This window comes from Lactuca sativa, chromosome 7 (assembly GCF_002870075.4).
Source record: "Lactuca sativa cultivar Salinas chromosome 7, Lsat_Salinas_v11, whole genome shotgun sequence".
Lineage (NCBI taxonomy): Eukaryota > Viridiplantae > Streptophyta > Magnoliopsida > Asterales > Asteraceae > Lactuca > Lactuca sativa.
Window position 1 is genome coordinate 4,180,814 of NC_056629.2, and position 14,644 is coordinate 4,195,457.

The following is a 14,644-nucleotide window of genomic DNA, read 5'->3' on the forward strand; positions in this document are numbered from 1 at the left end:
ATAATAATGTACTTTGCCCTTTTTACTGATATGGACAATACATTTTAGATTTTACCCATAATATCCACATGTTTTATGATATTCTACATGTTACATACAAATTATAAACCAGTTCCAAGACATTTCAACATAGTAGTGGTAAAAATATAGAGTTGGTATAAGTTCATAAAAGAATAATTCATATGCGAACCAAATCCACTACTCTAAAACAAGTTGCTCACTTTTCAAGTGCTCATGAAAACATTAATTCTTCATTTTCAAACATAAACATCTAATGAATCCTTATATGAAATAAACTTTAACCTTTAAATGTACTTACTAAAAATCAACTTAACTCATTTATTACTTAATAATTTAAGTGACTTTGTAACGTCCTAAAATTTAAAACTAAAAATTTTGATTTTTAAATTAATAAAATCATTATCTTAAACAACATCTTCAGAACCATAGTGACTCAAAGTGTATCAATAACATCCAAAACAACATCATTAAACCCTACGCGTTATGTCCTATGTAGCATAGAAAGCAACACATGAACACCACCCCAAAGATGGGTGTGTGTCTTGTGGCGTGGTACCGTGTAACACCCAAGATCTTGAAAGCCAAGAAAGCAAATGAAACCCTAAATTTAGGAGGGACTCGGCGAGTCCAAGGAAGGACTCGGTGAGTCGGAGCGGGATCCGGGTCGAGGAGTAAGTGACCAACTCGGCGAGTCGGCCAAGTGGACTCGGCGAGTCTGGTCTGTGCGAGGAAAACCCTAAATTCGGGGCTTGGAGCCTATTTAAACGTCTCAATCTTCTTCCTAGGGCACCTTTACTGCCTCTCACACCCAGAACGCCGCACCCTAAGCCTCCATTGTGATGATTCATGCTTTTGGCCATTTTTGAGTGATTTAGAATAAGAATAAGAAGTGGGAATCCTTGAAGCATCAAGGAGTGGCTTTGGATCTGAAGTTTGGGGAACATTTCAGAGCATTTGAAGGTATCAATTCGTTTCCCTCCTTTAGATCTTCTTTGGTTATGAGTTTTGGGGCTTTTAAGCCATGCCTAAGATCAATTTCAAGCTTGAGGTCCAGATCTGAGGTTGCTACCTCAGATCCATGCTTGTGTTGGTTTAGAATCCCATAAAGTATCAGCCATTGGGTGGATTTTGGAGCCTCTTGGTCTTAAACCCTAGTTATTGGTGCATTTTGCCTAGATCTCCCTCTCTACACGTAAAGTTTGCAACTTTACGTGGGGAATAGGCTTGGGAAGGGTAGATCTACAGTTTGGAGTTCATGCATGACTCGGAAGTCCTCTGCATGTAAGTGGATCTTATTGGACTCGGCGAGTCCTTCGAGTGGACTCGTCGAGTAGCTTGAAGATGAAGAGGAACTCGACGAGTGGGATGAACAGCTCGTCGAGTCGGATGAAGATAGGCATGAACTCGGCGAGTTGGATGAAGATTGCCGTGTGCTCGGCGAGTCTATTCTTAGACTCGACGAGTCAGGTCGCGTGGTCCCAAACCCTTCGAGTTAAGTCTCGAGTCAGCGAGTCGAGCCAGGACTCAGTGAGTTGGACAGGACAGGAATCGGGAATTAGTAGACTCGACGAGTCAGGGGCTGACTCGGCGAGTAGAGTCGCGAGTGGAAGGACTCTGAACTTATGAACTCGGCGAGTCAGTAGGGTGACTCGACGAGTAGGGTTGACCTGGAAGGTTGACTTTGACCAGGGTTGACTTGGTTGACCTTTGAAGGTCAGTTAGACTAAGTGTTATGTTGATATTGGTAGCTCGGGGAGCTAGCAGAGCAGCAGTTCGGAGTCAGTGGTCAGGTAGCGGTCAAAGGGGTTAGCAACAGTAGTTCAGCAGTATCAGGTGAGTTTCCCCTTTGTATGAATGGGTCTACGGCCACAATGTCGGCCCATGTAGTTATGAGTAGAAGACCCGGGGGTTAGCCCTAGGCACAGTATGCTAGTATGATATTCGGACGAGGTCCAATGATAGAGGGCGGGTGCCCAAGGAGCGGTTTATGTGATAGTTTATACTTGTTGTCTGTGTGATACTTGTATGTGCCTGGTAGGGAGGTGAGTGTGGGCGAGGTCCCATATCTCACCAATAGCAGAGTGTGGATGGTGTTCCACATCTCAGTAGCAGCAGAGCAGGGGCGAGACCCAAGTCAGGAAAGGAGTGAGGGTGGGCTGGGCCCGTATCTCACCATCAGCAGGAGTATGGACGAGGTTCCATGACTCATCAGTAGCAGGACACGGGCGGGGCCCAAAGATAGGCGAGGCCTTAGAGCAAGAGTTGTTAGTATATGTTTAGTTTATGTAATGTTATGTGATAGGTTTATGTGCTATTATATGTTAGTAGGGCGAGGCCTAAGTGAAACAGATCTGTATCCGAGCGGGGCTCGAAGCCAAGCGGGGCTTGGAGCGGCGGGGACGTTGTAGCGGGCGAGGCCCAGGATAGCAGGCGTGGCCCAGTATGTGAAGTATATGGTTTTGCATGGTATGTGGTAAGGTGGGGAACTCACTAAGCTTCGTGCTTATGGTTTTCAGTTTTGTTTTCAGGTACTGCCGGTAGCGGAGGGAGGAGCTCGGGGTGATCGCATGGCACACACCATAGATTAGTCAGCCTGTGAATGTTTACTCTAATAATAAACATGTGTTTTGAAAACTTATACTCAGATTATGTTTTGGAATGATGTCTTTTGGTTAAAGTAATGTTTTATTAAAAAGAAATTTTTGGTCTTGAATTTTGGGATGTTACATACCGGCTACAGAAGAAGACAATTACTATGATTGATGAAGCATTTCTTTGTGTCTATCTTTCTCTACAATCTATTTCCTCTTCACCGTCACTTCACCAGTAAACACCATTTCCACAATGACGTGACACTTTTGACTTCCCTTCTTACGCACGAGGTTTAGCCCAACGACACCAAATGTTTTTGGGTGCTCATCAAATAACGTAAGGATTTCAAAATAAACCTTGAAAATTGTGAAATTACATCCCATCTGTCAAACAATGATATGTCCATTGACATTTTCCGTTGAATACTAATAATTACATCTTTAACCCTTTTAATATAGTTTACTTTCATTTTCTATCATTTTATAGTTTTTTTTTTTTGAAAAATTACTTTTATTCTTTTTTTTTTTAAACGGCCTTTGTTATATATATATATATATATATATATATATATATATATATATATATATATATATATATATATATATATATATATATATATATATATATATATATATATATAGAGGTTGTGAACATAGGTTTTAAATAGTAAAAATCAAAGAGTTGGTAGTAACGTCAAACATCAATCATTTCGTCAAAAAGCTCAAACATCAAACCTATATACTTGATCGTGACGCGTTCACACGCGACGCACGCCCATAGAACGTAATACGACATCGAGGGAAAAATAATGTGTGACGAAGGTTCATAGAATGTCATTTAAATGGGTTATTTATTTATTTATTTATTTATTTTTGTTAAAAACATTCAATTTTTTTAAAACACATCAATGCTCAGATATAATGTTTTTTTTGTTTTAAAATATATTTTATAAAATTTTCATGTAGTGATTATTTTGTAGAGAATTAAATTTTAAGAACTTTTGTTTTTTTTTTTAAGAAAAAAAAAGTTATGGCCGAAAAACTAAGTGGGTGGAAAAAAACTCACAATCCAATAAGAGTTGGACATTTGTCATGCTAGGGTGGGGACATGTGTCATCGTCTGGAGAGGCCACGTAGGCCGAATTTTCTTTTTATTTTTTTGTTTTAACCTTTTTGTTTTTGTCACTTATACCTTTCAGATAATTAAATTTTCCCGAAAATTATCAAAATCTCGCAATTAATTACTAAAAGTTCATATTATAGATTTTGACGATAAATAAAAATCAAATCTTAGTCATTTATTTTTTCATTCTTAAGGCCAAAAATTATTTTTGCGGTTTCTACCATTTTTGCCTTATTGACTTATTAAGGTAATTAACTTTTCGGTATGTTCACATCTGGGTAACTATCTTTTTTTTTTTGTATATATTTTGTAACACCCAAAGTTTTGAAGGCCAAGAAAGGAAAGGAAAACCCTAATTTCAAGGGGAGACTCGGCGAGTCCAAGGAGGAACTCGACGAGTCCGAGCGGGATCCGGGTCGAGGAGTAAGTGACCGACTCGGCAAGTCGGCCAAGGAGACTCGGCGAGTCTGGTCTGTGCGAGGAAAACCCTAATTCCGGGAGTTGTATCCTATATAAAGGGTGTTATGTCCCTCCCTCAGCCTCCATATCATCTTAGAGAACCTGTAAACCCTAGATTTCGTGTGAGCTTCCATCATTTGGGAGAAATAGCTTTGGAGGAAGGAAAGTTTAGAAAGGAACTTGAAGATCAAGAAGGTTGCTTCAAAGGAGAGGTGTATATCCGATATCTACTTCAGTTTGTGTTCATCTTGGAGGTATTAAGCTGTCATTTTCCCTTCTTTGCATCTAGATCTATTTTTTGTTATGAGATTTGGGGTTTTATGGTTGATTGAGACCCAATTCGAGTTAGGGGCTTAGTTATGTTGTTGCCACTTCAGATCTAGTGTTGGGATGGTCCAATATGTCATAAAGCATCAGGAGATGAGTAGTTGGTGAAGCCCTTTCGTCCTTAACCCAAACCCTAGTATGTTTTGAGCCTAGATCTCTTTAGTTATACGTAAATTTTGCAACTTTACGTGGGGATTGAGCTTTGGAAGTATGGATCTATGGTTTGGAGTCCCTGCATGACTCAAAAGTCCTCTGCATGTTTGGAGATCTGAATGGACTCGACGAGTCCTTTGAGTGGACTCGGCGAGTAACATGAAGATTTGGAGAAACTCGACGAGTGGGAGGAACAGCTCGTCGAGTCAGATGATGTTGGGCAGGAACTCGGCGAGTTGGATGAACAACTCGGCGAGTCTGTTGAAGGTTGTCATGGACTCGGTGAGTATGTTCTTAGACTCGGCGAGTCAGGTCGCAAAACCCCAAACCCTTCGAGTTGAGACTCGAATCAGTGAGTCGAATGGAGACTCGGTGAGTTGGACAGGTCAGGACTCGGTAATCGGTGGACTCGGCGAGTCGAGTCGCGAATAAGAAGGATTCTGAACATATGAACTCGGCGAGTCAATAGGGTGACTCGGCGAGTAGGGTTGACCTAGGAGGTTGAATTTGACCATAATTGACTTGGTTGTCTTTCGGGGGTCAGTTAGACTCAGTGTTGCCTTGACATTGGTAGCTCGGGGAACGAGTGGAGCAGGAGTTCAGAGAGTTGTCGGGCAGCAGCTAGTGGGTTCATCAGCCAGTTCAGCTAGCGCAGGTGAGTTTCCCTTTGTATGAATGGGTCTACGGCCACAATGTCGGCCCATGTAGTTATGAGTAGAAGACCCGGGGGTTAGCCCTAGGCACAGTATGCTAGTATGATATTCGGGACGAGGCCCAATGATAGAGGGCGGGTGCCCAAGGAATGGTTTGTTGTCTGTGTGATACTTGTATGTGCCTGGTAGGGAGGTGAGTGTGGGCGAGGTCCCGTATCTCACCAATAGCAGAGTGTGGATGGTGTTTCACGTCTCAGTAGCAGCAGAGCAGGGGCGAGGCCCAAGTTAGGGAAGGAGTGAGGGTGGGCTGGGCACGTACATCACTATCAGCAGAAGTATGGATGGGGTTCCATGACTCATCAGTAGCGGGACAAGGGCGGGGCCCAGAGATAGGCGAGGCCTTAGGACATGATCTGTTAGTATGTGTTTAGATTATGTGATGTGATGTGATATGCTTACGTGCTATTATATGTTAGTAGGGCGAGGCCTAAGTGAAACAGATCTGTATCCGAGCGGGGCTCGAAGCCAGGCGGAGCTGTTGTAGCGGGCGAGGCCCGAGGTATGGGGCGAGGCCCAGGATAGCGGGCATGGCCCAGTATGTGCAGTATATGGTTATGCATGGTATGTGGTAGGGTGGGAACTCACTAAGCTTCGTGCTTACCGTTTCAGTTTTGGTTTCAGGTACTTCCGGTAGCGGAGGGAAGAGCTCGGGGTGATCGCATGGCACACACCATAGTTTAAGACAGCCTGGGAATGTTTGCTCTGATAACGAACATGTATTTTGGAAACTAATACTCTGTTTATATTTTAAAATGATGAATTTGCTTAAAGTAATGTTTTATTAAAAGAAATTTTTAGTCTTGAATTTTGGGACGTTACAAGTTGGTATCAGAGCCTTGGTTTGAGGGATTCGGACATGCTCTCGAGCGTGTCTGAACTCAAACTGAGGGTTTGGTATAAAAGTTTTCAAAATGAAAAGACAGTTTTGTAAAAGAGAGTTTTGGGAAAAAAACTGTTTTAGAAAAGAAAAAATAATTCAGAAAGGAAAGAACTTTGAAAAGAGAAAAGGGTGTGGTGCATGCAATTAACCGAGCTCAAGTAAGTACCCCAAAATACCCATACAAGTTCATGTTATGATTATCAGTGGATAGAACAACATGCTAGATTAGGACTAAGGGTTTAGGGATGATGCCTTATGTGCCTATTATATATGTTTTGAGCTGCATGATAGGTGCTGATTAGACAGTAGTAGGATGGCTTGTTTAGGTTATGCCTGAGTTATGAGTTTGTGTGGGTCTATGAGTTTGTGTTGCATGCTAGTTTAGTTTCTTGCTATGTGGATATGATTGCTTGAGTATGTTGTGGTTAGATTTTCCCTTGTCTGAATGTTGCTTGCTTTGTGCATTGTGGGATTCTGAGTGATGGAAGTTGGCCATTAGGTGGATACGACACGTCACATGTGATTAGTGTTGAATAATCTCAGAGTGTTGGATTTGGCCCTATTGCGCAGCTCTCGTTTGAGTCTAACCGTTGTAGGGACGAGTCTTTTACACGAAGGATTATCTGAGCCTCGTCACATGTGATGGTATCCAGGTGATGGCTAATTGGCATTGTGAGGAGGCCTTCAGCAGCTGAGGACTGGTTTTAGTTGAGTTAGAGGTTTCCCTAGGGTCAGCCTAGGATGAGGTAGTGCTGGGAGCAAAAGTAGTAGAAAGGGACCTGGTGGAGTCAAGACAGTTCTTGAGGAAAGTACGGATAGATGTGGAAGGTAGTATGGGCCCATACTACTGAAAGCAGATGATCCGTACTCGATTCGGGAAAAGCCGAGACAAGACTGGGAACCTGGCAGTGCGTGCGTTTGGTCTCGCAACAATGATAAGTATTCTGATAGTGATTGTGTATATTTTCAGCATGGTGACGTTGCGAGAGATACCAGTGGGCAGTTCAGGTGCCGGAAAGGGACAATGATAAGTATTACGCGTTTGGTCCCCGTCTTATCTAAAAAGACTATTTTGCCCTTATTAATTTATTTTTTAATTAATTTTCTTATTTATGTATTTATTTTTTACATATTTAAAAAAATTAATAAACCCCATATATTTGTATCTCATCAGATGATCCATACTGTTTATTTTTTAATTAATTTATTTTTTTAACTTGGATGATCCCTATTGTTTAATTTTCTTACGAGTTTGGTCTCTGTCTTACCTAAAAAGACTACTGTGCAGTTATTAATTTTATTACGTCTTTATCATCCCTTCTTTTTTCGGTTCTTCAACTCCGTCGAATCAACACCACAACCCACTAAAGATGAAGAGGCAGTAGGTTATGGTGTTGGTTCGCCACAGTTGAAGTACCAAAAACAGAAGGATGGTGAAGACGTCGATGTTACTAAAGATGGAAAAGAAATAAAAGTTTGGGAGGATGAGAGATGAGATGGTGACAGGTAAGACCCAAATTAAAATTTTCAAATGTGGTTTCAGGTTTACGGTGAGGAGATACACATATGCGGGGTCTATTAATTGTTTTAAATATATAAAAAATAAATACATAAATAAGAAAATTAATTAAAAAATAAATTAATAAGGGCACAATAGTATTTTAAGGTAAGACAGAGTCCAAATGCGCAACAAAAATAAACAATATGGACCATCCGAATTAAATTTCTCAAATGTGGTTTGAGGTTTATGGTGAGGAGATACATATATTTGGGGTCTATTAGTTTTTTTTTAAATATATAAAAAATAAATACATAAATAAGAAAATTAATTAAAAAATAAATTAATAAGGGCAAAATAGTCTTTTTATGTAAGACAGGGATCAAACGCGTAACAAAAATAAACAGTAGGGACCATCCGATTTAAAAAAATAAGTTAGGTACCAAAAACACAAATCCCCCCAAACCATAGGGACCATTCGTGTAATTTACTTTAATTTTTCATTTTTTTCAAATTTGGGTAACTATTTTTTTTGTACACATCTAGGTAACGAATTTGTTAAAAACATTCACATCTAGGATTTAACCTGCTATAGCAGGTCATAATGGTCATATGTGAACACTTCCAACAAGTTTGTTACCTAAATGTGTACAAAAAAAGATAGTTACCCAGATGTAAACATACCGAAAAGTGAATTACCTTAATAAGTCATTTTCCCACCATTTTTTGAGTTCTTACTTGATTATATATATATATATATATATATATATATATATATATATATATATATATATATATATATATATATATATATATATATATATATATGTCCATATATAAAGGCTTATATTATTCTATTTTAACTAATTATTGTGTGGCTATCGTATGCTTTGAGAATTATTAATAGAATAAGTTGTTTAACAATGTAAATACGTTCAACTTTACAAAAATATCGTCATTTTCATGGATTATCATTAATTATTATTTATTTTTGTTTTCACACGTCGTTTTTCACTCATTTTTTATTCTGACCGAATACGACCCAATAAAACATTCTGACATAAATAATAATAATAATAATAATAAGTGTATAATAATCTTATAGGCGATTTACTTAATAAGAATGTGTGTTAATGACAATAGTTATGTAAGAATCAACATATTTATATTATCAAACAATATATTTTATTTATCATTCTCATAGTATATGATATCCGTACAATAATTAGTTAGAATAGTTGAACCTTTCTCTCTTTTATATATATATATATATATATATATATATATATATATATATATATATATATATATATATATATATATATATATATATATATATATATATATATATTATTACGTGTAAAAAATAAAGGATACCAAAAAAAAAACGTTAAGTTAGCATAAAAGACATTATCACATTAACAAGAACTTGGAGTTAAACTAAATAAAAATAAAAGGTATACTTTTTAAACTTTGATAAAATTGAAAGGTACGAATTAAAAATAAGAATAATGATATTTTTTGAAATGTATATATTTAGTCCTTGTTTTTTTTTTTTTTTTTTTTTTTTTTTTTTTTTTTTTGTAAAATAAACTCTTATACTTTATTAATATGTACACATTAGGTCTTTTTCACCGGATTCTACAAGTTTTACTGATGTGGAAGAGTTTATTTTACAAAAAAAAAAGAATAAGGACTAAATGTGTACGTTTCAAAAAATATCTTACCCTATCAAGTCATTTTCCCTTTCTTTTATTTTGTTGAAATGAAATACCTAGGTGGCATCACATATCTACAACGAGATTTTTCCAACTTTTATTCATTATGAAAAAGAGGGAGAACCCCGATCCCTGGCGATTCCTTTGTGTGTTCTTACACATCACTGGTAGCAAGGAGGAATGGTGGCAAAAACAACAAGGTCGAAGGGGGGGACAGGAGGAAGTAGAGACGGTAGTTGGCGACGAGGAGCTGCTCTGGTAGCCCCTCGTCGATTCTTTCTTCTTTTCTGACAACATATCTCAAAGAAGGAGACAAAGAGAGACAGATCGGAGAAACATAACAAGTAAAAGGTGTTTGGCTGTTGTTGTTCGATCGGAAAGAAGAGAGACGAGAAAGAGAAGGGTCGCCACCCTTTTCTTGTTGCTGGAGGATCACCCACCTTCGGTGACTAAGCTAATTAATTGCTATTTAGTGCCACTTGTGCTTTCACATCAGCAAAACCTGTAGAATCTAGTGAAAACGATTTAATGTGTACATATTAATATTGTATAAGAGTTTATTTTACAAAAAAAGAATAAGAATTAAATGTATACAATTCAAAAAATATTTTACCCTATCAAGTTATTTTCCTTAAAAGAAAATTCGTATATAGCCGGTATACCGGGTATAGCCGGTCATAAGGATTGCATTGTTACAAAAAATAAAATATAAATGTTTATTTTATAAAAAAAAAAATAAGGACCAAATATATAAATTTCAAAAATTATCTTATCCTGTTAACTCATTTTCCTTTGAAAATAAAATTAAAATCATGATAATATAATATTTTATCGTTGATTGACGGTGAATTGAAATTATGGTTCGTACATTTAAAATAACCCATGTTTCTTCGTACACAACTTGCTCAAATGTACATGGTACATAGTGCCTTGGTATTTTCGCAAGGCATTGAACCTTGTAAAGAGTGGAATATAACTTGTACGTAATGAATTAGAACATGTGCACCATGCAGCAGGACTTGTACATTGAAAATTCTCGGCTGAACGTCCTGGCGCTTCTTCTATTCGTCTTCCCGCTCACATAATTTCATCAGTTTCATTTCAATTAAACCCGTCACACATACATATATAATCAACCCAGTGCAGATTCTAAGGTTAGGGTTTTGGAGAGTGATGACCGGGTCCTGCAATGATGCATCACAGCCATTCGCCAAGACGATCTGTTCAATCTGCTACGAAGATCTCAAACCCATTGTTGAAGACCTTCAAGCAATTTCAATTTGCGGTCATGTCTTCCATGAACTCTGGTTAGTATCTAATTATTACTCGCTGATCCTTTTTCTGTACATAATCTGTGATATCAATTGAAATCGGGATTGAGGAATTCGTAAAACCCTAGTATCTATCTGATGAATTTCAGTGTCTTTCCACATCTTACTTTTAGTGTTTGGTGTAAACTTAATGTGAACTTTATCTCCATTTTATGTTATTCGAATATATACTTATTTCACTCGAGTGTTTTTAGCGCCTTTGTGTTTTTGACCTAGAGGCGTGATTGTCTGTAATCCGTGAATCCAATAGTTTTGCGCATTATATTGATATAAATGTGTTTGTGATGGTGGCAAATGTAGCATACAACAATGGTTTGAGTACTGTTCAAAAGGGAAGAAGAAATGTCCCATATGCAAGCAAACATGTTCAGCATCCAATGTGAGTCGGCTCTATTTCCAGTCAGTTGGTGACTCTAATGAGCCTAAACTCTCTCAAAATCTGCAAACTCAAAAAGAAGATCCAGAGGAACTGAAGATAGAATGCAGAAGACTGGAGGGGAAGGTTAAGGGACTCAATTCAGCTTTAGAAAGTCGAGAAAATGATCTTAGAAACATTAGTAATGAGGTAATTATTCATATTTTACTAGAATAATTCATTTCCACCTACTATGTTTGCTTGATTATTTTATGTTTTTTTTGCATGTAGCTTTGTGTATGCAAGGAGCAGTTGGAGAAAGAAACATCTTTGAAAACTGAAGTTCTGGAACAAACGCGCACAGTCAGCCGCTTACTTAACTTAAAAACACAGGTAATTTTGTCTTGATTTTAGAGTGATTTGCTTTTCAACACTCTTACTTGGTTTTTTGTTGTCAATCAGTCATTCTCTTTTAGAAGCGCCAATTACTCCATGTATGCGAGATTTCTCATTCTTGCAAAGTGTTTCATTTGTAGTTTTGAAAAGTCAAGTGCTGTTTAGATTTAGCGTTAGAACCAAGAAAGAGCAATGTGCTTTCTTTAATTGGCTTATTATAGCATCCTGCTTTTCTTTCTTTTTATTACAGCATTGTACTGTTTTTTTTGTTCTTATTGATGCGTTGAACCTTAAAGAATCTACCCAATTTTAGCATTGTAGTTTTAGCTTTTTCTTATTTGGACATCTTACTTTGAAAAATCCACGTAATTATATTAGTGAATTTTGATTTGAATTTGGATGACATTTCTATGATTGGTGGATTTTTCAAAGTAAAATGATGTAATAGGAAGAAATGAAAGTGGGATGCATTGACAAAAAAATCAATGAAAGAGCATTGCTATTTCTTGCATTTAATCCTTGTCTAAGGAGGATGTGTTTCTCACTTTTAAGCATGTGTCAGGAACTTAATAAATCAGATTTGGAGCGCATTAAATTGCAGGAGAGGAATATGGCTTTAGCCAAGGAACTTGCTGCATTAAAGCTGTAAGTGGAAGAAACAAACCTTCAGTTTTTAGTTTTGACTTTTTTTTTTTTTTTTGGATTAATGATTATGGGACTTATGATGCAGGATGTCTGATTTGAACTTAAATGAAGAGGAAATTGTGAAGCTTGCTTCTTTGGGTACACATGCCAATAGTAAAGAGAATATAGATGTTTTAAAAAAGTCATTGATTGTTCGCAACAAGTAAGTTAAATTACTATTTACCATTATAAGTAAATAAACAGAGTTATTAATTTCTAACATCCTGATTATCTTCATATCACTGTTAAATGTTGTCAAATTATTTTTAAGCATAAAATACATAATAATAAGTAATAGAATGTTTAAGCTAAAAGTTTATCTCATATCTGCTTTGCAGTTAAATACACAACATCAATTAAATTATGAGTAGGAAGGAGAATCTATCTCAATCTTATGCAGTATGATTACTACATTTTTATAGTTACTATAATATATTACAATGTTTGTCCATAGGATGTATAAGGATTTAATTGCAAAATGCAACACTTTGGGGAGAGATGAAGCGCGTGCACGTAAAAAGCTTGAAAAAGCCAAAGAGAAGCTAGAAAAGTTAAAGGCAATTCCATTCCAAAAATACCCTTTTCATTTCCCAATCATTCTGAATAATTAATCTAACTTTGTTTGGTTTTCAGACAAGAATCCAAGAAATGGAGACAAGCAATGAAATCAAAGATAACGAACTCTTGAGATCTCTAAAAGCTTCAAAGAACACAAACAGTTGTCCAAATGTCTTAAATGCCCCTGAGCCATGTACACCACAAAGTACAATATATGCATCAGAGGCAGCCATTGATGATAGAAAAACAAAGAGGTTTAGATGCTCTGAGAATATTGATGAAAGAAATGATAAAAAAGATGGAGTTGGTGGGCCCACCCCTGAACCTGCACCTGAGATATATTCTTACATTTTAATCGATGATGATGATGATGATGATGATGAGAAACTGAAAGATGATGATGTGGTGGCACAAGATAAATCCATGCCTGACATCACAAAAGAAACTCCTTTGCCTTTTCTTGATTCTCAACAAGGTAACTAATTATGCTGTTTGCTTGATGTGAAATTTTAGCTAAGCTGGGCTATATATTTCTTATTACTGAAGCCTGGTATGGGTAAAAAACAATTTTAAATAAAAAAGGAAAAATGGAAACGGGTCAAATGGGTTAATAGTTGCCCAGGACATATTGGTTGTTTATGAGCTCTTTAATGTTTTTATTAATAAAAACTAGATTATTGTTTTATTAATAGTTTTTCTAATCATATATAATGCTTTAGTTATGACTATCTTACATATATTGTCCTTGAGTTATGCAATTTTTTTTATATGTTTTGCTTCACATTCTAGCTCTAGGGTTTCATAATGTTTTGGTCCTGTCACCATGTAAAATGACGATCTTGTCCCTCTTTAACTGTTTTTTTTACTAACTGTTATTATATTTTTAATGTATATATTATAAATGAAAAGTTATACAGGTTTCATTGCTTCACAGAAATCTCGATTCCTGGAGAAAGGGGTATAAATAAATAAATAATAGTTGTAAATAAAGGGCAAAATAGGCATTCTACATAGGATGGGGACCAAAATCGTCATGTAACCCAGAAATAGAGAGTAACTAAAAAAAGTTGGTTGGTAGAATTTTGTCTTGTTTGACTATTCATTTTGGCATATGTTATGTAGTTGGTTTTAATTTTTAAGAAGAGGTTGATTTGTTAATAATTTAACATCTTGTTTGTTGAATCTTGAAAAGGAGGAGGAGGAGGAGGAGGAGGAGGAGAGTTTTGTTTCTCTGGTGGATTGTTGGGCCCAGATGGAAGTAAAAGACATCTTGGAAAATGGTGCAAAAAGGGTTTTAATAATAATAATAAAAATGCATCTTCAGCACCAATGCAAGCATCTGGCGATCTTATTGCTGTTGGATCTGATGGCAGAGGTGGAACAATCAAAGTTCTCAAGTCATCCTCAACCGTAATTACATTCCTACTCAAATCACTTTCATCTTTATAAAATAGTATACTTTATATTTTGGTTGAATTTAAGTTTATTCAACCACTTACAATTTCTTTTATTACCAACAGGATTCCAGGAAATCATCTGTTATTACTAAAAATGGAAAGCTGGGGGCCAAAACAACTAGTTTGCAGTCTCGTGGGATCCACCACTTCTTCAGTAAAGCAGCTCAATAGTTAGTATACCGCTCTCTGTATTTTATGTAGATTTTGCTCTAAAAGAGGCATTTTTTGCTCTTGTGTTGGGGGATTTGGAAATATATTTCTTTTTCTTTTTTCTTTTTTAAATGGCATATGTTGTTTGTACATGCTGTTATGTCTAATCTAACATGCATACTGTATTATGTTTTTTTTACCTATAATAGCGGAATACTTACATTTCTCTA

The 14,644-nt window shown here is 36.6% G+C and overlaps 1 protein-coding gene across 2 annotated transcripts; it reads left to right on the forward strand.

The window, feature by feature from the left end:
- The first annotated feature begins 10,389 nt into the window (after positions 1-10,389).
- On the forward strand, positions 10,390-14,644 carry LOC111894641 (uncharacterized). Of its 2 annotated transcripts, none has more exons than XM_023890733.3 (9): positions 10,390-10,790; positions 11,115-11,379; positions 11,461-11,562; positions 12,128-12,210; positions 12,296-12,412; positions 12,704-12,806; positions 12,883-13,282; positions 14,000-14,217; positions 14,328-14,644. In XM_023890733.3, exons 1-9 carry the CDS (start codon positions 10,657-10,659, stop codon positions 14,433-14,435), a joined length of 1,530 nt encoding a protein of 509 aa, XP_023746501.1. In that variant the 5' UTR covers positions 10,390-10,656; the 3' UTR covers positions 14,436-14,644. The 2 variants fall into 2 exon arrangements, with proteins under 2 accessions (XP_023746501.1, XP_023746502.1); XM_023890734.3 differs by having other exon boundaries at positions 14,003-14,217.

What these genes read in the sequence shown, in the direction of transcription:
- LOC111894641 (XM_023890733.3), top strand. Translation starts at nt 10,657, where the DNA reads ATGACCGGGTCCTGCAATGATGCATCACAGCCATTCGCCAAGACGATC. An exon ending in CATGTCTTCCATGAACTCTG is followed by an intron (nt 10,791 to 11,114) that starts GTTAGTATCTAA and finishes TGGCAAATGTAG; the next exon opens with CATACAACAATGGTTTGAGT. An exon ending in TCATTGATTGTTCGCAACAA is followed by an intron (nt 12,413 to 12,703) that starts GTAAGTTAAATT and finishes GTTTGTCCATAG; the next exon opens with GATGTATAAGGATTTAATTG.